Source organism: Pseudoliparis swirei, chromosome 2, assembly GCF_029220125.1.
Source record: "Pseudoliparis swirei isolate HS2019 ecotype Mariana Trench chromosome 2, NWPU_hadal_v1, whole genome shotgun sequence".
Taxonomy (NCBI): domain Eukaryota; kingdom Metazoa; phylum Chordata; class Actinopteri; order Perciformes; family Liparidae; genus Pseudoliparis; species Pseudoliparis swirei.
The window spans coordinates 19,084,596-19,107,450 of NC_079389.1; the positions used below are offsets into that span (position 1 = coordinate 19,084,596).

At 45.8% G+C, this 22,855-nt stretch overlaps 1 protein-coding gene across 1 annotated transcript; it reads right to left on the reverse strand.

Moving 5' to 3' along the window:
- Positions 1–418: 418 nt before the first annotated feature.
- On the reverse strand, positions 419–22,681 carry cavin2a (caveolae associated protein 2a). The gene is made up of 2 exons (XM_056435102.1): positions 22,073–22,681; positions 419–4,166 (listed from the first exon to the last, which is right to left on the reverse strand). The coding sequence occupies exons 1-2, from the start codon at positions 22,622–22,624 to the stop codon at positions 3,282–3,284; spliced, it is 1,437 nt and encodes a 478-aa protein (XP_056291077.1). The 5' UTR covers positions 22,625–22,681; the 3' UTR covers positions 419–3,281.
- Positions 22,682–22,855: the final 174 nt, after the last annotated feature.

The following is a 22,855-nucleotide window of genomic DNA, read 5'->3' on the forward strand; positions in this document are numbered from 1 at the left end:
TGGTAATATAGTATTCGATTAAGTTATGTTATTATGCTTTTTTATGTTAGTTAGGTTATTTTGTACTTTAGGGGAAGCAATCCTTGGTTGTGGATCTGACCCCATCACCTTGATTTTCTACAAACTGTGCGATGTAAATAGGGGTTGAGCAATCGAACCGCTCCCACCACCGAGATGAATCCTCTTACCTACAGTAGGTTTACAAAACCACACCCGTGTGATTCACAGGTACTTCAAACTTGTAGTGACCGAAGCAACTGCCAGTTTTGCTGTTTCATTGAACACTAGAGGTCAAAAACTCTTGATCCCGATGATCCACAGATCATTAAACTATGATTCCATGTATGTCAAATGTGTGACTCGTGTTACTCACCTCCTTTTCACCTCAAGGACTACAAATAAAGACAAAAGGCCATACTTGAATGTTATAAAATCTTTATTGGTGTACAATACTACATTCTGGAAAGGCAATGCCTGCATGTTTACAAGATGCTTGAAACAAGTGGCAGGAGCAGTTCATTCAAAACACTCAAGTGGCGGGGAATCTTCTGCTGTGAAGGAAACGTCTTTGTTTTAAGTGGGTAACTAAATTAAAAGGCTAGAAAGTCAAAACGCTCTATGAACACGATGTCACTACCTGACTAATGCTGTAGATATGTGGAGTTTGAACTTTCTTACAAAAAAGAAAAATAAGAAAACCCCAGCTCTCACATATGAATGCAGATGAAATGATCTGATTTTAAGACAATTCAAACTGACTTCTGCTCACAAACACAAATCTAGGAATTGCATATTTACCATTTGCAGACAGAGATATCAAAGTAACACACTTGCACAAATAAGCAGGAAATACCTCAAAGCCGGTCACATTTAGACCTCTACAGGACAAAGAATGCACACGCAAGCCCATTGTTTAATCCCCTTTCAGTAAAATGAATTATACAGCGTGGAATTAAAAAGAAGAAAATACTTTGAAGAACGACAAAGTAAAAATACACATAAGTATCAAGTTGTTTTTAAATCATTCACGGCCGTCCCTTTATTTTCTCTTCACAGATCCCATTGAGCAAACTGGCCAGTTAATTTATACGCATAAAGCAGGTACAGGGAAAAGGCTTTGAGTTCAGTTATGATTTCACTGATTTATATAATTTTGCATAGTTAGTCCCAAAGGTCTGATGCATCTCAGACTCTCATATAGACGCTTACATTTTACGGCGAACCCAACGGCAACTTTATCGTCCTTCCCAATAACTTAAGTTCTTTCCAACACCCACATATGACCCCTTTCCACTACAAGCTCATGCACCCCCTGGGAGGGAAGGGGGGGGGGGGTGAACACCTGTGGCTCCACATAACGTCTCCTCTCTCTTTTGCACGGCCTCAACAAGGAGGCCGAGAACATGAAAAATGGGGCTGAGCAGGAGTCATCCGTCAGAGCCAGGAATGCTGCCCTCTGCCTCGATCCACTTCTGTGACCTCTCCAGTGTCTGGATCCTTGGCACCTGGTACCACTTGCTAAAGTATTTTTAGGGAGTCCTGGCATATTGGACGCCTGTAACTACGTAAGGCTGGCATTGCGCTAACGGCGTGCAACAAGAGGAAAGGCACTTTTTTTTTTTACTTCCGAACATCAGGTTGGTCGTGAGTGAACTTGCACCTCCTTCTAACTTCAAACGTTCTCAGCTCTTCCAGCAGTCGGTATCGACCCGTGACTATTCCCCGTAAAGCGTTAGCTGCAAACAGCTCCTCAGAAGAGGAAAAGCATTTACAAATCACTCATCTACAAAAACAAGCCGTGCCTTCAGGACTGCAGTTACTCATACCAGCTTGTGCAGGGCGAAAGGCACTGTAGGAGTGTGTGTGTGTGTGTGTGTGTGTGTGTGTGTGTGCAGGTATCTAGGGGGAGGGGATTTAGTGATGGTGCCCTGGCAAATGTATAAGATATGTGTTTACGTCTTAAAACACGTGAAGCCGAGTAAACATTACACCATGCAGGTCCCATGATATGCATAAAAGAAAGAAAGTCGACTTACAAACACCAAAGTATCATATAGTAACTCAAAATTAATTCGCAGATACAACAATCACTGTATAACGTACACACACTCGAGGCAGTTATCGTAAAGTTTCGATTTTATGGTGTTTAAGCTGTAAATACCGAGGGAGTAGAGGAGGAAAACAAAGATTCATTCCTGGACATAAACATACAAATTTGCCCCGCGGAGAAGACAAAGGGGACATTAAAATGTCAGGAATAAAACACGCAGGGTTGTTTTGGTCAATAATGTGTCTCGGCGTGAAGAGTAGCATCTCTCTGGCAAGGATGTCCTTCATTTGCATCCGTGTAATTAAGCACAAACATGTTAACTGGTATTTGTTTATCTTGTATCTCTCTTTTAATTCGTGTGATTCGCAGAGAACGTTTAGACTCTTTTCCGATTGCCATCTACTCTAATTGTCTGCACCTGCTGGTGACTGAATGTGAAGGCAACCATTACGTAAACATTCCCATGGGCCACATGACACGCTTGCGGTAATCTAGATACGTCTCTGCGGAAGTAATCAACAACGTGTTGTGCGCAGGTGAAGGACGGGAGGCAAGACTGAATTACAGCCACCTGTTGGTTAAGATCTGGGCGTTTTTTCTCTCCAGCATAGGTACAAAGAATTTAGTAAACAACCTCTAGTTCACCAAAACACCCCCAGGGTTTTTTAATTGAAACCCCTAAACCTCCCCATTCCAACTCGAGCACAACCTGGCAACGCTAGTTCCACTGTTGCCAAAGATGAACAATTTTTTAGTAAGTAAAAACACAAAGAAGGACGAGGCTCTTCGTCAGTGGAAGAAAGCCCCGGAGGCAGACGGACACAGCGGTAGGGAGCTAGTTGGCCCAGCGCCGTGGAGATAGGCCGCTATCGAGGACACCGGTTCACGGGAGTTTCGGTCCATTGGTGCAACGGTGCTTTCTTTGGGTTTAGGAAGCACTTGCGCTGGATTCCGATACACTGCGAGGTCTCGCCGTGAACCCAGTAGCTTCTACACTGTGTGTGTGTGTGTCATGGTCTGGTGATAATCAAAAGGTAGGGTGGCGGGAAAGGTCCAAGGATGGGCTACCTTAGGAAGCTGGGAGTACGTTTCTCGTGTATATGGTGGGGGTTCATGGCAGGAATGTCAAAGGACAAATCATTTGTGGCTGCCGGGTGGTCACGAATTTCTGAATTTAAGGCAAGTAAAGAATGGGCAACTAGAATTGCTACTCGCTAAGAAATAAATCATATTAAGACACTTGCTCTACAGTAATTGTTGACGTGGGAATCTGGGCATCTGCTGCGATCTCAACGGGGCTTTTGTGCTTCTTCTCTTCTTTTTCCTCCTCTTCTTCCTCCTCCTCCTCCTCGGCAACATCTTCATCGAGCTCGGGAACTGCGAGGCCGGCAGAACGGTCGCCATTGATCTCGCACTCGAAGCTCGGCGCCTCTCCGTTGATCGCCAGCCCGGCCTTCATGCCCTCTGGGGTGGAGGGACTCCGCATCTCCTGGACCATCTCCACAACTCCTCCCTGGGTGTACACCTCTGCCAAGGGAATCTCTCCAGCGACGCTCTCCAGAGCAAGAATCTCCACGTGGTCTTCTTCCTCGGGAAACCCCTTGCCTTGTGTGGGGTCCTCCCCGCCTCGGTTTTTCTTGATGTTGAAGGTCATGGGAGATACCTTGTAAGAGGAGGACTTGGCGGTCGGGCTCTTGGGCTGGTTAGGGGTGAGGCTCTTCCGGATTTGCTCACGCTTCTCTGGCGGCACGATCTTGGTGGTGATCTGGTTCACCTTCTTCTCGAAGCTCTGGCGCGAGAAGGCCTTCTTGAGGCTGTCGACCTTCTTCAGGCTGTTGCGCTTGAACTTGTCGGCCCTTCTCTCGAATGAGCGGGAGGTGCCCGGACCCATGCTGGCCTCGCTCCCGCACATCTCGTACTCCTCGTGGTGCACTGTGAGATCGGAGGAGGAGGAGGACAGGCTAATGGTTTGAAGACCCTCGTCGTTCGCGCGGCTGCCATCAATGGAGCCGGCTACAGACGGAGCAGGGAGGATGGACTCTGCGTCGTACTGGCTCGGCTGTGGGGTCTTGGTGGAGTCCTTGACCGACACACTGGTGGGGATCTCATTGTCCTCCTATTGGGAAACAGAGGGACAGACACGGGACGGTTATTTGGATCAGTTATAAATAAGCATCATTGCTTTAACCAGCCATTTTCCAAGTACCTTTATGTTTGAATGGTCAGGATTAGACTTAAGGCAACTTAACGAGTTCTAATGACTTCAATGGCAAGTCAAAATACCCATATCTCGATAAACATGTTTGTGTACGTGGCTTGGCGATAGTAAATGTCTGTCTGCTTTGAATACACCATTAGGGAGCGCCTGGGCGCCCACAGAGAGTTAAACATTGTCCAACGTTGGGTGGAACAAGACAAATACCACAAAGACCAACCGTCACACGCTACATGCAGCCTTCGGGTATTAATGATTGTCAGGTGTCATTAACTGATAATCAGCAAACACGCCTTCGGTAGCTTATTCAATTCATTATATTCATTATTTACAGTTAAATCGTGCACATGATGTCAAACAAGTTTCTCTCCATAGGAATTCAACCCGTTTCTCCAATCTTTATCCCCCCCCCCACCCTCCATCCATAAACGCTCTGAACGCCATGAACAGAGAGCAGTAAGTCCAATATCCACAGTTCCATAATTAATTTGTTCCTCCTCAGTCTTGTCTTCCGCCCTCTTACTTGTTTCCCATTCATCTGTGCCCAATGACCCAATCACCCAATCAACCAATCACACACATTACATGTCATTTAGCAGACGCTTTTATCCAAAGCAATTTACAATAAGTGCATCAACCAAGAGTACAAACTAAGAACAACAAGAATACAGAAAGTAACATTTCCTCAACCTAGTCGAACTACAAAAATACCAAAAGTAAGAGCCATTTAAGTGCCACTGAAGTGCTAATCTGTGTTTTAATCCAGACACACACACACACACACACACACACACACACATCCACTCCAATGGGGATTCATGATCTTGAGTTCCTACCCCCCGCTACCCCCCTCCTTTCACAACCAGGAGTGAGGTGGAGAGTGAACGTGCAGCTTCAATGGTTGAGATCCATCGTTAAAGATTCTCGATGACATCATCGGTAAGTACTACACCAGTCGGAGTTAACTAAATACAGCACAGTGTGCAGCACATTTTTATGTTATCAAGTTGAGGTCCACAACATGCCTCGACGTCCGCGGTTTGACAAAGTCCTCTCCTGAAATGGGCTACGATGACAGTAGCGTCGTCACACAGGTGCCACATATGTGTGGATATGTCAACATCGAGCCCCAGGGTCACCACCGGTGCACATTGGAATGACACACGTGTTGCACAATCGTTGTGACTGTACTCTGTGCTTGTCAGAATGAGTCTGCCTTAAAGTATGCATGTGACAGAATGCATGGTATTGCAGCTCTTAGGACATTCTAGCAATGCTCTGAGCGCGCCATAGGATGTCGGAAGCCCGAGCAGTGCGTCTTTCCCGGGGTGTCATTACCACATACTTAAGTACTGGGCCGACCAGACGGTCTAGACGAGTCCTGCCTCCCGCCTGTTGTTCACTCGACACTCAATGGTGACTCTTTTGCTTCCGAGGACTGGGGTATTAATAATAATAATAATTCAAACTTATATAGAGCTTTTCTGAATACACAAAGACGCTTTACACGGGGACAAGAGACAGTGACAAACGAAACAAAACAAGAAATGGAAAGCAAACAAAACAAACAAACAGGACATATTGGTAACAATAAAATATTGAAGTTGAAATCTGTCTTTAATCAATTTAAAACAATTTAGACTGCTGTTATTTGCTCCCATCCTATAATATAGGAATTAGGACGATGACTGTGGGGGCCGTTCGCAACGAGCACTCCGGATGACGTCCAACTGCTGCCGTTTTACCTCAGTGTCGTCAACAGCAGTTCACAGTGCTCCACGGTGAATGAAAAGCCCCCCCCCCTCATTCGACCACTTTGCAGACACTCGATACCTCTCTCCTTGATCACAAACATGCAGGCATGATCGACAGTTCAGGTGTGTGCGAAGCATGTTCAGTATCTCCCAGTCAATGCTAATACATCTGTCAGCGCCACGTTTACTGGAAGAGAACAAATACTAAATGAATGTGTGCTTTTAAGAACATACAGCGCATTGTATCGGTACAAATATTGGCCCTTTACTCTGTGTCATTTCTAAATGATGTTTCTGGTGTTCCTCCATATAGGTAACACTGGTTAAATATCAAGGAACTGCCCGTGTGTGTGTGTGTGTGTGTGCAGTGGCGGCTCGTCCATAGGGGGCGCTAGGGCGCCGCCCCTCTTAAAATTTGGAGATGAAAAAAAAAGAAGAAGAAAAATAAATAAAAAAATCCTGTCAAAAAACATTATATGCCAAATCATTTCAATAGTAAATATACCGTGTTGACACGCTAAATGTGTGTGGGAGACCGTAAGCCCCTGTCAACAACCACTTAAGTTAATGTGAAAAAATATAATATATCGCTATTATCACGGAGAGAAGCCCCTCCCCTTTTTGGAGGCGCTGGTCTAACGTGTGTGTACGGCATCGATACAACATTTCAGTCGTTTTGGCAATGACCGGCTTCACATTGGCGGATGAAACCGGAATCTTGGTGCGCACAAATGTGCGCACGCGATTGGATTATTCGGCAGATCAGAGACCCGTATGTTCCCTCAGCCCATAGAGCAGTGTTGCCAGGTCCGCGGTTTTCCTGCGGAATCGGGCCACTTTTGAAGTGTTGCGGGTTGAATTTTTTGTCCTTGGTTCGGGTAGACCTATTTTGCATGCAAATTACATGAATATCTTTAAATAAAAATCCATATTTTAAATGACATAATTTATTCATACCCAAATCCTACCAAACTGACTCAAGATCAGCACGTACACACATTTTATTTATGATAATATACTGTATAATTACACAAGGCCATTTTAGGACCTAGGTGAAATAACTTGAGGGAAAACTGCTTTTAATGCTGGCAAACTAAACATATGTTGTTACTTTGTAGATATTACAATACATTTGGCAATGATAGCAATGCTGTTGGACTTTAAAAGCAGTGTATATGGTTTGGCACGGGCATATTTTGAGTTCTGATATTGGGCTGGTTTTGGGCTGGTTTTGATTGGCCATTGGGCTGGTTTTGTCACACAGACCTGGCAACCCTGCTCACAATGGTTTTATATTGCTGAGGGTGAGTTGAGTGAAAACGATTTTGCACTATTTTGGCTATATTCTTTTATAAAATTAACCGTTTATGTTACATACAGTAATGGTCGCAAATACGATCACGGCGTCCAGCTGTCGTGTCATTTAGACCGTCAACATATACGTTTGGTGGCGGTCTCATTGAGCCACTTTGGCACCGTTTGTTTAGCTACATCCGGTCGCCCAGACGTATATTTTCCTTGTGTAAATTGTGTTTTGCGTGTCTAGGAAGTGGAAGTGCAGAGACAGATCAGAAGGCAAATGTGTGTGTTCTGTTGTCTTCTGCAGGTATGTGTTTCCTTTTGTTCAAAGTTAGAATTTTCTCTGTTTCTGCTGAAATGACTCTAGCTCATGTAGTTATTTATTTTGTCCATTAGGGTCTCTGTTTTCCCTTGTATGTTACATGTCATGGTTTTGATGAGAATTGTTATTATTTAGATTTAATGTGGTCCTGTCTTCCATGGACAATGGTTTTATTTTGCTGAGGGAAGTGGAAGTGCAGAGACAGATCAGAAGGCAAATGTGTGTGTTCTGTTGTCTTCTGCAGAATAAATAAGTGCTGGGAAAATCCACCATCTGAGCCGACTTCTTCCATGCCCGTTCCACATCTGTAACATCTGCTCTGAACCTCTTTCATGTGAGGGTGAAACTCTTTTATTTTGCAAACCTCTAAAACCCAACCCAATGTTTCTTAAAGAATTCTGCTCTGAACCTCTCATGCCCAAAGTTACAGTGTGTTGATAGTTGTTATTGGACAGTGTTGAGCACGCTGTGTTCTTGAAATAAAGCTTTGGTTTTTACAATATTCTACTCAAAACCTCTTTTCTTCTCATTGTTGAGTGCTATTTAAACCGCGTCGCCCAACTGCGCCCCCCCAAAAAAAAAATTCACCAGCCGCCACTGTGTGTGTGTGTGAACAAAATAGCAGGGAGTTGTGATGAACTGCAGATTTGTAACTTGAAATCCCCAAAAAGACAAAAGGTAACCCCCCAGGGCGTGTGTGTGTGTGTGTGTGGGCAGCTCTGGTTACCACTGCCTGTTTGGTTTAACTGCAATTCCTCCGTTTCCGTCAACGAGTAGGATCTGGATCCCCCGTTTTCCCTGTTGGTCCGACCCGGCGCCACACCCAGAAAGAGAAAGGCTGTGTGGATCTCGACGTGTTGATGCAGAACCAAAGCAGGAGAGCCAGGAAGTATGCGGGTGACATGCCCTTACACGAAGTTCCAAATAGAGCAAGGGTTAAAAAACCCGCCTAAACTGACCGGTCAGGCATTAGAAAATGCCAATAGGGCCTCTCTTGACCCTCGGCGGAGCATTCCCGGATGATGAACACTAATCTCCCCTCATGGTTTTGGAGGCGTTTAGGTTTTCCGAAGATTCAATCGTTCGCGCGCTTCTTCCGCTCCAGTCGGGGCACGCCGTGGCCCTTCTCGTTTGGCTCAAACACGTTGAATCTCTCATAACCACCGCGGGTTCCGGGAGGGTGTGGGAGGCCACGGCTGAAACTCAAACGCCCTCCGATGGAAACCGAGCTCTCCTTGCACACACCGTACGAGACCTGCATCTAGTAGAAGGTCTTTTATTTGCTTTGACTGGCCGAGAAAAAAATAAATGCTGTTCCTGTCGTTCGACAGCGTGAATATTACCACAGCGTAAAGCGAGTGTGTCCAACCCCCCCCAACAGTCTTGGCAAGCAAGCGAGAACAAACTAAATCCTCCTAATTATCATTTGATCCAGGTTTGTTGTGTGTGTGTGTGTGTGTAGACCTCACATTCTGTTACTTTTCTCTTGGGAACAATGTTAATTAACCCTCCTGTTACCTTTAGGGTCAATTTGACCCCATTCAATGTTTAATGTCGGTGTTCTTTGGGGTCAATTTGACCCCAGGCTGTTTTTCACTGTGTCAAACATATAAGAAATATCAACTTTTTTATATATTTAAAGGGCTATTTAGGTAGTCAACAAACAAACATAAAGTACCTCACACTTAAACTTGGAAAACAATATTAATTCTAATAATTTTCTGGAGGTTTTAATTGCTGGGGTCAAATTGACCCCACGGGTAAAATATGTGAGTAAATGTGAAGATAACAGGAGGGTTAATGCATCCTCTAGGCAAGCACTCATTACATTACATCACATGTCATTTAGCAGACGCTTTTATCCAAAGCGACTTACAATAAGTGCATTTCAACCTAGAGTACAAACTAAGAACAACAAGAATACAGGAAGTAACATTTCCTCAACATAGTCGAACTACAAAAGTATCATAAGTAAGTGCTATTTAAGTGCCACTGAGCCTTTTAAATGTGTGTGTGTGTGTGTGTTTGAATCTCTCTGTGCTAGAGTGCATTTTCCACGTAGGACATCGGCCATTGTTGACCAAAAAGAGTGTTTAAAACGAGCGAGATGAAAGAGGATCAAACGACATTCGAAGCAAACAAAGTTTATTTAGCGTGACAGACGGTTTACGGCACGATAAAGAGCACACTCTTCACCGATATATTTTCCGGAAGGCCACGTAATGAACAGTCGCATGGCAGAACTGCCATCTCACTGCGAGCCCTGCTCAGTGTAACTCAGCCAGTCTCGTGCTCCATTCGGGGCGGGGCCCCTGATCCTTGATTGCAGGCGCCCAGACGGGCTCATGTTACTCCGTGAGTGACTGTTTACACCATGCGTGTAAATGACACCCTCCTCAGTTTATCCCGCATCTGTTCTCTTTGCCTTTGTTTATGTGCATGCGTGTGACTCAGCAGTGTACTTTGTGTTTGGTGCTAATTAAAAAAAATTAAAAAACGCCTGCACACCATCAGACGAAGCGAAGCAGGGGAACACGCTCCGTATTTGAGCTGGCGGGCCGGTGTTAAAGAAACCTTGGAACGCTTGAACGCACCACTGCGCTGAAGTTCCGCCTCACGGAGCCGCGTCGGAGTCGAACCCCCCCGGCCTCAAAGCGGCAGTCCGCAAACCAACGGGTGGCGTCCGGATGACTGCGCCCACTTCTTGTATACGGTGTCTTTTTATCACCAGGGGAAAAACTGAATCCATTACATGTAAAACAACGTCACTGCGTGGGACATGTGCTTTGAATACAAAAAGCATCGTCACCTGTCAAAAGGACTCGATAAACACTATTATTACTGTTCAAATGTAACTTATACTAAAGAGAACGAGTTGAACAGGTGGGTTTTCCGGCCCCTTCAGACGATAAATATAGGTTTTCTAAATCCTAACAGGCCGGGTGAGTACAGGTGTGTTGGCACAGTGAGTCAGATGCCTCGGTGGACGGCATTAATGAGAGGGGGCACACACACACACACACACACACACACACACACACACACACACACACACACACACACACACACACACAGCCATCTGTGGACAGAGGAAGGAAGGAGGAAAGGAAGGAAAGGAAATGGAATCCTGCTTTTTGTCCTGGGAGTGGGTAACACGATAAACTCCCAATTTGCTGCTTTGCACTTTTAATTCTACGAACACATTCTATTCTAAATGTTGAGACCCAAGCTCGACGCCGTACCAATCAGAAATCAGCGACTTCATGCAAATATTCATGACTCGGGGCTTTTGGCCCAATACCCATAAAGCATTCGTTTCCCATGTGTATTCCCTCTCCCCGGCGAAAAACAAAACACTCGTGTAATCACACGACGCACAATAACCAATTCAGGAGCGAGGTCACGCTGACGTGCCGGCGGAGCTAGAGAGGCGCCGATTATTCCCGGTGACGTAAGTGACGATGCCGGACGTCTGCTCGCTCAGCCGGTAATTTACAGGACTGCAGTGTTGCACTTGGATCCATGCCTTTCATGCTATGCTCTCCAGTTCTCTTGAATTCCATACATGGCATAGTATTCATTTTTTTTAAACCACGTGGTTTGCTCGATCACGCCGCCGAGCCCGCACTCTCCCACGCGGGATGTCACAGCGACACATTCCTGCACGTTGGCGGTTCTCGACGCTCCCGTTTTCATTCCGCTCCATGGATATGCTAATCTCCTCCAGCTCTCTGGCACATTGTTTCGGCAGAATCGCGCATCTGCACGTATCAGAGCCATTGTTTGATAAGGGCTGCGTGGACATACCCTGAGCAATTTCGATAAGGCCACCACCAATTGTGAACATGTTTACCGCTGTATGGAGGTCAAAAGGCGGGCGAGAGTCCGCGGAGAAGCCCAGAAGTCATTTAGTTTTTATCTCGACGCGTGTTGCATTTGCACGTTGTGTTTTAAAGGCCAGAGAACTAAGAACGCCGAGTTCCAGCGAGCCCATTGTTTCCCCTTTTCCTGCCATGGAAGCCGTGGCCTTGGCCAGCAGATTGGATCACGGACACAGAGATTTGAAACGTCAAGAAGGAGCAGACACGTAGGTGGTCTGCTGAGGTTAGAAAATAAGCGAGGTGACGGAAGAGTCAAAAGAGGATAGCTGGTTTTGTGTTTTTTTTTTACTTCCAATGTTTTCATGGGACCTTGCCCTTCTTTGGCAGAATACCAGCATGAAAACAACCTCCCGGCAGCTTTGTTAACCATTTATATACCTCTGTTCATTCAGTACGTCAAAACCGGCATCCACCGTGTAACGCTGTGAGAGTTGGAAAAGATAAAACTCTAAATAATTGAGAGTGAAAGAGAGCATGCGAGTAGAAGTGAGCTTAATGTCGTAACCATATCAATGCACGCGGCGTCACGAAAAACATGTTCTCAGCAGTCCTGAAGCAAAGAAAGTGCAGTGCATCATGGGATACGCTGGGAGGCTAAACTATCTTCAGAGCTACCTGGTTTTATCGCGCCTATCACTTTGCATTTTTCTGCATCAGCTTTTAGTTCGAGGCGAATTAAAATGACATAAAAGCCGCCGTGGTTTAAAAAAGAAAAAGTCAAGTCGTGTCATAAGCTAGCTCCGCTTTGCAACACCGGCAGCACTTCTCTGTGTCAATGACCGTGTTTACATGCATTCGAATAACTGGCTTAGTCGGACTGAAATCGAATTATCCGTTTCATGTAAACACCTTTGTTCGACGATGTGCGGTCCGACTACGATCCGATTAACATCCCTGGATAACTCGATCCGATCCGGTTGATAATTCGACTATCGCGGCATGTAATGGTGAATTGGATTAGGAACTGGACTTTGCGTCTTTGCGCATGCTTGAGATCCCGCCGCCCTCCTCCCCCCTCCCTCCCATGTCGTGACCCGGAAGTCGAAAGAGTCGAAAGAGACGATAATGTCACTATTAACATCATGCAAGAATAGTAGAGGGATGTAGCTTCGCCTTGCTCTCTGTTCGCCATCTTTCTCGAAATGTTGATGTTGTTGTTGTTGGTTGTTGTTGGTGGTGGTGAAGAGGTCAAGCGGAAATGGCTGTATCACCACGAGTTGTAATGAAAACAGCGCCACCTATCGTATCGGATATGACATGCTTTCAAAGGCCAATGATTCGAATTACTCACTGCCACACTGCCATGTATATTGGGATAATAGCAGATCCCCAAAAAGATAGCATAGTCCGACTAAAGCAAGATTAGAATTATACCATCATGTAAACGCACTGAATGAAGCTGTTACAACTAGTCTTCCACAGAAGGAATCTGCTGTTTGCAAACGTGCCTTTGCCTCAGACTGAAACAGTTGAGCAGACCCGTCAAACCTGATTGGGACATCACGCTGAAAGGAAGCGCTTTAGGTGACGCTTCCTAATCCACATGAAAGTCTTTCGCCTGTACTTGCTGAGTATGATCTCTTATCCAAACGCACTCTTTTCGCAGACAGAATCTTTTTCCTTCTGCCCATCATTATTTCCCCTATATTGATCTCTCCTTTACACTCCTGTGCTCTTTAAAAATAAACAGGATTCTCAGAGGAATTAAGGCCAAAGGGGTACATAAAGAATGGTGACAAAGCCAGAAGAACCTCTTTGTTCGTGCAACCGCGTTAGAATATTATCACCATCAGGCCAGTCTTTCTCCAATCAAACAGCACTCTTCAGGGATTATATTGTGCTTAAAATCGGACTCACTAACTGGTAGATTTTGAAGAACACAATGTCTGAAAGTCTCATTCTCGTGGTCACTGGTGTGGCAGCACAATTTGTGGAAATATAATTGTGATACTCGTGACAAACGTATTCTTTAAACTCCAGGCTTGTATATGTGCTCCTCATAGTATCAGACAAGGTTCGTACCCACAAAAAAAAAGCCTTTTTAAGTGAGCCACCGTACACAATACTATTTTCTACTTTGACACACTCTGCCATCTAAAAGGTCTGTTCAAATGTCATTTCCTGCCATTCTAGTAGCTAGCTGCTAGCTACTCGTCTAAAAAAAGCTGCGATACAAACAGCTAGATTGTTCAATAACAGGCGCATTCACACAACTCCAAAGCCGACACCACCACGGGTCAAAACGTTTGTATTTCGTACGAGCAGAATTAAAATAGGAGACATTGTGATGAAACAAGCAGCCATATATGATCAAGAGGTATTAACTGACCATTATTAGCTTCACTAGCTAGCTCGGCCCAGTGAGGATGTAGAGTTCACGTACTCTTCAACTCTGAATAGAAACCGACAATGTAAGCGAATGTTGGCTAATGTCAGAGGACACAGCATTTTAAATGAGACAACCTTTGGGAAGTCTGGCATTTTGTACTCCTTTAACATTTTTTGGAAGCTAGCTGCCACCCACCACCTGCGCAAAGCTAACGTGTCTCGTGAACGTCCCTGCACTAAGTACACCGTTAAATTAATGAAAGGTTACTGGAACCAGTACCTGTAAAGAAATCTCAAACTTTAACCTTGTTGGAGCCATAATGTAGTTTTATTGCTTTCTTCTGTCTTTGAGGGAAAGACCGGGTGAATTGGGACATGCAGTTCCTACATTTGAACACATGGTGTCTAATTAACATTAAAAGGCAGAAAGGTAATTGCCCTCTAATGAGAACAGGTGTGGATCGCTCCGCCTGTCATCACTGACGTCGTGTTGGTGAATCGAACCGGCTGCTGCTGCTCTAGTAGCGCCGGAAGCGGCAGTTATTCAGACGTAGTCGGTGAAATTCACCGAGCTGTGTCAGCCTACGGGTGATGTTAAGTATAAATAAATACATATACGATATTAATGTTATGAACCCAAACACGAGGTGGTTTGATGTTCCGACGTTTCTGAGATTTACACAACAAGTATAAAGCAGAAATAGTGGTTCTCTCTTCTATGGTGGATGGCGGAAATAATAATCCACAGAGTAAAGCCACGGAGATAAGCCACGCCCCCTCTAAGGCGCGAGTGACGCGAATGACGCCAATAAACCACAACTTGTCGGGCGAGTAAACTCACGCATATATAGGATATAATATTCGTAACGCTTTTGGTGTGAACGCAGCATCAGGGCATCTACACCCATCGTCAATGTGTGTTTCTGTAAGTGCGAGGCCGATACTCACGTATTTTGTGACGCATTTCATGTTGTGAAACATTGTTTTTAGGACAGAAACATTGAGATTCAACGCATACCGTAGCTTAAAGTAACATTATGTAACAATTAGGGCTGTCAATCGATTAAAAAAAATTAACTAATTAATCGCACATTTTGAAATTGCGATTAATTAATCGCGATTAATCGCAATTAAAAGTTACAAGTTCATTCTTTTTAAAGACCAAACTTCACACAGAGCTGTGTTTCAAAGAGGCTCCTACCTATAAAGTGCCAGCGAGGTATTTAATATTGTGGATGATGAATTGTTTCTTCAGTGAAACATCAGATTAGTAAAAAAAGAAGTATATTGAGACCCCATTGGTCCTGTCATCTTTAACACTGAACAGCAGAACCAGTGGCCTTGGTAACTGACTGACATTCAAATATGTCACGTTCACCCTCTGGAGGCTGGGGGCATTTTCTCCATTTTACAAAAAAATTTAAATTCACCTTTTAAAGGCGTTTGCATGACACATACCCACGTGTTCTACATCAAACATTCCAGAACAATCTCAGCTCTATTCAATGAGGCACATTGTCCTCCCGCCGTGTTCTCTGCTCTCTGACTGACAGGCTGCTATAGAGCCTCACCTGTGAGGTGGGAGGTCCTTTGTGATTTACTGAGTGTTCATTGGTTGTTTTTTTCCCAAAATGTTGACAGACAAACGGATTGACCAATCATGTTGAAGGTTTCGTGTGACGAGTTCTTTCCGCGTCGCGTCACCCGACACGTCGCCCCTCCGTTCCTCTGTGTATCAGAGGGGGAGACGGGAGGAAGGAGGAGCAGGAGGAAACCCGACTGATTCATCCACGAGTTAAACTGATTTCTGCTCCTTATTTTCGCGGAGAAATAATTGTTTTAAAAACGGAAACAGTGTCAAACCGTACTGCCGCGGTTTTAAAAAAAACAAAAAACAATTTGCGTTAATTGCGTTAAAATATTTTAGTGCGTTAACGCGGCCAAATTAATCGCATAGATTAACGCGTTAACGCTGACAGCCCTAGTAACAATTGTACCTTAAAATAACAGCTTGAAAAAAATTGTGTCACTACAATGACTTTTAATATGGCGATTTGCGCCTCCGCCATTGTCTGGCGGGGGTCTGTGGGGAAATAACTCCGCTATGTAGGATTCTGGGGCCGCCCGATCCGGGGCGGATGTACTTCGACCTGCTTTCTGGCAGTGATTACGCAATGTCATAGAGTCCCAGTCCACGCTCGCAGCTCCAGTATAAGGGCGAAGCAAGCGAAGTCTCTTGTAATGAATTACACGTTCCAATGTAAATTATGAATATGGAGCTTTTTGGTGTTGTCAACAATATTGTATTCGATCACACGTACTCCACATTCAAACATTTAGAAAACAACGTATATAGGCTGAAAACGCGATCGGTATTTCATCTAAACTAAATGTTGTCATTCTTTTGGTTATGTTGTAACACCGCCTTAGCAACTCAATCAAGGGAAAAAGGTACAATACGCTAAAAAAAAGGGAATGGGCTGATCTGCAAATTCTGGTGTTAACTCTCTGCTCAAATGGTCGTAAAAGAAAAACACAGTCGATATGCGGAAACCCAAATGTTATTATATTAAATCAAATTCAATGCATCTGCAAGCCCCCAAAATGAACACATACACTACAAACAATCAAACCCACTCAAAACGAAGTATAATCCCTGGATCCGGACAGTCCCAAAGTCTTTGCAGTCCCCCAAAACAAAAGTAAATGACTGCACGCCCCCCCCCCCCCAAAAGCCGGCAAACAGCTGACCGACCAGGCGGAAACGTGGCGAGGCGCCGCGTTCAATCCCAGCGCTACTTCACCCTAGTCCGGTAGGTGCTGGGCCCAGTTCAAAGTGTTCCTGCGCAGTCTTCGTATTAGTGATCCCGCCCGTTGGTATAAATCCAAAATAGAAACAATCGCCGGATTGTTGCCGTTCTGAGTCCGCCGCCTGTCAGCGCGCTCCAAACAAAAAAAAACTTGCGTCACCTCCCCCTTATCACCTTTTATAACCCGTGACATGTACAAATAATAACAATAATAATAATTATAATTATAATACAGGACAACACATGATCCCAACTCAATACAAGTGTATGCGAGGCTGCGTCTATCGTAACTGGGTATTTACGACACTGAAGTAAACGTTAAATACCTCAAAAACTGAAGGGGGCGCTAAAAGGGAAAAACTACATAATGGGGCTTTAAGGAAACATACAATAGCAAAAACAAGTTCTGGCCACTGGGTAGCATTGCTGTGATGCAGGCCTCCTAGTTATATCATAAGACAATAAAAAAGACCCTTCATGTAACTCTGGCTCCAAGACAATCATTTCTCTTTGTATTTAATGTTTCGGGACAGTGACAATAGCTGTAAAATCACTGTTACAATAGAGTACAACTACAGTTACCTTTGAGAACAACTCCCCCATTACTTGAAAACGTGAAAGCTCGATTAAATGTGGTCCAAGAATGTTTAAATGCAGTGAAGCAGTGCTTTAGGCTACAAGCTGGTGCTATTTATCACCTGTTGGACACACACACACACACACACACACACACACACACACACACACACACACACACACACACACACACACACACACACACACACACACACACACACACACACACACACACACACACACACACACACACACACACACACACACACACACACACGCAGCCTGCTCCAACCTGTGGGAAGGGATATGATTTTATAACGAAAGATTTTGCACTGAACACGACGTGCACTATAATTACATTCAATTATTACATTGCCGTTGAACATATTGTGATGAATGAGGCTGAATAAGTGTGCTACATTCAAGTTTATAGACTTAGTCTCAGTTTAATTCTCAACTACTTCGTTCAGCTTCACTTCTGTCACCACTGGCTCCGAACGCACAAGATGGGACTCAAAGGGATCCGTCACAGCGAACTTATTGATTCAGCCATCAGTAAGTTCTGTTTACCTTCGGAATCATGAGCTCCGCGTCAACAATTCAAAAAGGTAAGAGCTCGGGGCGAGGCTGGGAACAGAATTACCAGTTTGTCCTCCATCTCAGGGTATGAGGGGAGTGTGGAAACACGGCTTTTACTTCCTGCTGCTTAGAGCTGAGATCGTCTCACAACCTTTGGTCAAGTGGCACAAGCCCCGTGACGATCGGCAGCAAAGCAAACAAATAAACTGACAAATGACTTCCACGAAGCCGATCGCTCAAAACCTGTCGAAGTCTCTGCGACGAGTCGGGATGTGAAGTTTCACAAGTCACATTTCAACTCGCATACGCAGAACAAACGTTCCGCCGTGTTCAGTTCAGCCGAGGTTCGCCCGCTTCTCTCGCCTTGCGATGTGGTACGACTGTTCCCTGACGGCGTGCCACGGCTGTTGTCGCTCTCCGCCAGTCTGTGATTAGGGATCTCAAAAATTACAGTCTTTTCCCAGCCCACCACGGGAACTCCCTTCTCGCTGCTAAACAGCCAGCGAAGGTCTGAACGGGGCCCGCCTGCTTTCTGCGAGGCAGGGGGGGGGGCTCGATTCTTACGGCATTCAAAATTCAATTTGCCATTGTGGCCGATTTGTTTGCTGTGATGAAATTCCCCCGTGGAATAAACACAGACGGGGGGGGGGGGATTAGGATCTACTCAGAAAATAAATGACTTATTTCGCGGGAAATGAAAATTGTGTCGTCTATTTCGCGGAGCGATGCAATTAAGATAAGTTGCAGGATCCCCCGGTGGGTTGATGACCGTGGATGTTTATTGTTAAAGTCAGGTAATGAGCCTCTAAACTTAATCCGCGTGACAAACGACAGAATGAGAAAAATATCTGCAATCCGCCGCAAAAAAACACTTTACCTTTCCAAACAGTAATCACCGAGACAATTCCTGCTCACTGCAACCTCAGATGGTTGGGAATCGTGTGTGTGTGTGTGTGTGTGTGTGTGTGTTTAAGAGACGAGGCTCAGAGAGGGGTGGGCCATGTGGGGACAGGAAAAGCACGGGCACAAAAAACAAACAAACAAGGGCCAAGCATCGGTAATTAAGTCCTCATTAATCCTTGTTGTGTACAGGAACGCAGCGGAGCCATTTGTGACCGACCGCGGCCCGAAGCCTGGAGCGGGTACAGAACCCCGCTCCCTCCAACAGTCGCCGTTTACCCATAAGCCCTCTGTGGTTCCACCTCAGCTGGCACGTACAGGGTGATGAGTGTTCCGGATCTTTTTTGGGTCGAGCCGGGGAAGCGGCGGGAGAGGAGGGCCTTTCGACCAACTTCTACGGGGCCGGTGTAGAGAGTGTGGCTTTTTTTTTGTGGACACGCCGCAAAATGTGCGTTATCAAAGAGAGGCGTGGCGCATGGGAATCGGGACAGGTGGCCGGACCGAAGAAAATGGTCACACGCGAGCTGGAGTTTGTACAAAAGATAAAGGGGAAAAAGTGAAAAACAGGCGGACATTCAAACATAAACCCTAAAATATCAGACAAGGGATTCAGAGAACATACACTACCGTTCAAAAGTTTGGGGTCACCCAGACAATTTTGTGTCTTCCATGAAAACTCACACTTTTATTTATCAAATGAATTGAACATTTCATAGAACATATAGTCAAGGCATTGACAAGGTTAGAAATAATGATTAATATTTGAAGTATTAATTTTGTTCTTCAAACTTCAAGCTCAAAGGAAGGCCAGTTGTATAGCTTATATCACCAGCATAACTGTTTTCAGCTGTGCTAACATAATTGCACAAGGGTTTTCTAATCAGACATTAGTCTTCTAAGGCGATTAGCAAACACAATGTACCATTAGAACACTGGAGTGATAGTTGATGGAAATGGGCCTCTATACACCTCTGGAGATATTTCATTAGAAACCAGACACTTCCACCTAGAATAGTCATTTACCACATTAACAATGTATAGAGTGTATTTCTGATTCATGTTATCTTTATTGAAAAAACAGTGCTTTTCTTTGAAAAATAAAGACATTTCTAAGTGACCCCAAACTTTTGAACGGTAGTGTATGTTAAAAAAAAAAAGGGAGCGACAGAGAGAGATTGGGTGAGGCAGAAAGTGACGGGACACAGAAAAGAGTCAACACAAGCTCAGGGAGGGGAAGAAGGAACAAGGGCTGAGCAGTTCTTTTATTTCCCGCTCCCCTCGGGCGCGCCAAGTCTCATTTATCAGCTCGGTAACTGCATACACCTGACCCGACACATCGGCATCGCATCCAATGGGAGAGTTGCAGGCACACACACGCAGTCCACACATACCTGGCCCGACGACACCCAACCGCTCATGCCCCGCTCTCAGTTTGACTCAAATTTAGAGGACAGAAAAGGAAGAGAAGAAACTGAGCAGTACTAATGTAGTCAGTACACACACGCTTTGCTCTAATAATGTAGAATATACCAGATCAAGACACAAAACACTGGCTAAACACGCGTCAACACGATGCAGAGGGAGATCGCAGCAAAGAGCGACGCGGCGTGAGAGAAAAAAAATCCAAAAGAAGACGTGTGGAATTCTGAAACGCGTGGAAAGCGAGGCCTCTCGCGGTCTTTACGAGCAAGACGGGCGGGGGTTCGATCGAATCGATCCCCCGCCGCCTCGCCCACTGGGTGCACCCGGTCACCGAGCGAGGTCTTGGCACCTGTTGACGTTTAAAACAACAGAGCCTCAGTACCTGGGAAACCAGATAACGACGGTAGTTGAGAGCTCTCAGTGGCTCTGACTGTGTCCACAACGCCCCCCCCCCCCCCCACCACCATCCTTTTCACTGCCTGGGTACACTTGCACGCACACGCTCGGATGCAGTCACACACGGAAGCATGCAAAATCTGGCACTCAATCATACTCGGAGACCGTGTCTCGTGTTTGTTGTGCTTCTTTTTGGACGGGGAGGGGGGGGGGGGGTGAAACTGCATGCGTCAAATACAGTATTTTTCTCCTGCATGGCAACCACGTGGTAATCATGCGCACCAAGAAGTGTCATCTCATGGTTTGTGTTTAAACAGAAGTTACACCCATTTTTAAAAATGTGTTTTTGAGATAAGTGCAGAGATGTGTTGCGTAAGGATACTTTCCACCGATGGTTTCCAGGAGGTTTATCACCTTTTTTTCCCCCCCAGTTTGGAGTTTTGCACTCACAGGTGTGTGTGTGTGTGTGTGTGTGTGTGTGTGTGTGTGTGTGTGATATGGCAACTAAAGTGGTAAATCCACCTAAAAGCCATTTGTCTGAATTATGACTGGGAGGGGGGGGCGTAAACAGATCTAGTCAAAGTCAGTGTCTAAGCCCTCCTCCATTATCCTCTGGAGCTCCATTCCCAGACACACCCTGCCTCTCTCACACACACACACACACATATATATATATATATATATATATATGAAATACATATGCAGTGGACATGAGAGGGAAGGGCCTTACGTGCACACGTATAACAACTTAACATTAAACATTATATTCAGGATGTTTTACACTTCTTTGAGCAGAACTGGTGTTGGGAATATGATTTTAAGAGCCGCAGCCCCGTGGAGTCCTGTTCGACTGGTTCCAGGCGTTCAAAATATAATACAGTGCTGCTCACCTCCAGCACGTCACGTGTCCGTGCCGACCAGACACACGAGAAATGTGCACACATCCGACACACCCACTACCAGTCAAATCTGGATTCAAATGTGACTTACACACACACACACACACACACGCACGCGTATGACACACACAGGTGAAAGAGGCCACATTAAGTTAATAAAGCAAATATTAACAAACTAAATAACATGACATGCCTAAGGTTATTTGATGTTGCGCAACAGTGCCTAATTGAAAGAGCCGGAGCATCGTGTGGGTCAAGCTCATTTCCCATCATGCATGTCTTACATAAGATGCTGTCAAGTTGGCCCCTAAAATGCCTACTTTTTAATCTCTAATATTAAAATATCTAATATTTCAAAGATTACTCTTGAGCTGAGACAACCCAATGACATCGCCTGTTGTTGTTTTTTTACTTTTGGACTTTAGAGACCCACATGAGTCTATATGTGAACTCCCGTGAACACACAGGCCGAGTCGTGCTCCTTCTCACGGGTACCCACTACCCTGAACCCAAATCGATGGAGTGACCCTTGAACGCAACATTTATTTGGGCTGTAATAGGCAACAAAACCCTTTTTTTAATACATTGAGTGTCGTTCCTCTCTCCCTCTTTCCCCCCCATCATCCCCATGTCCCTCTCACCTGGAAGATGATCACTTTAAAGTGGTTCCTCTTCAGCAGGTGGCAGTGGTTGGCCTCCAGCTTCTTCACCTGGACCGCCTGCTTATCCATGCGCTCCCTCACGTCCTTCAGGTGCCCGCTGACTTTGCGGGAGCGCTCGAGCAGCTTGCTGACGTTGTTGGAGGTAACGACGTGGGTCCTGGACAGGCGGGTCACGTCCCCCTGCACGACCCGCACGGCGCCCTCCAGGTCGGCCTGCCGCTGCTCCATGCGCTGCTGGTTGTCCTGCACCGCCTGCAGCATGTTGACCAGCTTGTCCAGCAGCGCCACCACGGTGATGGCGCTCACCTGGCCGCGGTCCACCGGGCTCCCCGGCACCGCATCGGTCGGGCTGAGCGGGGTTTTCAAGCCCAGCCGGGCCAGGGTGCCGGTCGAGTTCGGGTTCGGGGAGGTCGGGGCGGAGGACGGGGTGAAGCTCGGGGTGAGCATCTCCTCCGCGCTCTCGGGCTGCGGGATGGTGTGGGTGCTGCCGGACACGCTGCTGGGCTCCGCGTGGGACGCGTCGTTTTCCATGGTTCACAGGTGGTCGGTGGTCCCCGCTCTGGTGGTGGGAGGGGGGGGGGGGGGGGAGAGAAGGTGCAGTTCAACGAAAACCCCGAAAAAACAAAAGCGTGGCTGCCGTGACCCTCGTGACGCAGCTGCCGCTTGGTCCAGCTGAGAACTGGAGGCAGGGTCATAAAACTTCATAAAGGTACTTCCACGCGGCCACGCCCCTTTCCAAACTCTCTCTCTCTCTCTCTCTCT

Coding starts and splice junctions, on each gene's coding strand:
- cavin2a (XM_056435102.1), bottom strand. CDS start 22,624: ATGGAAAACGACGCGTCCCACGCGGAGCCCAGCAGCGTGTCCGGCAGC. Junction 4,167..22,072: donor TTAAAGTGATCATCTTCCAG/GTGAGAGGGACA, acceptor GTTTCCCAATAG/GAGGACAATGAGATCCCCAC.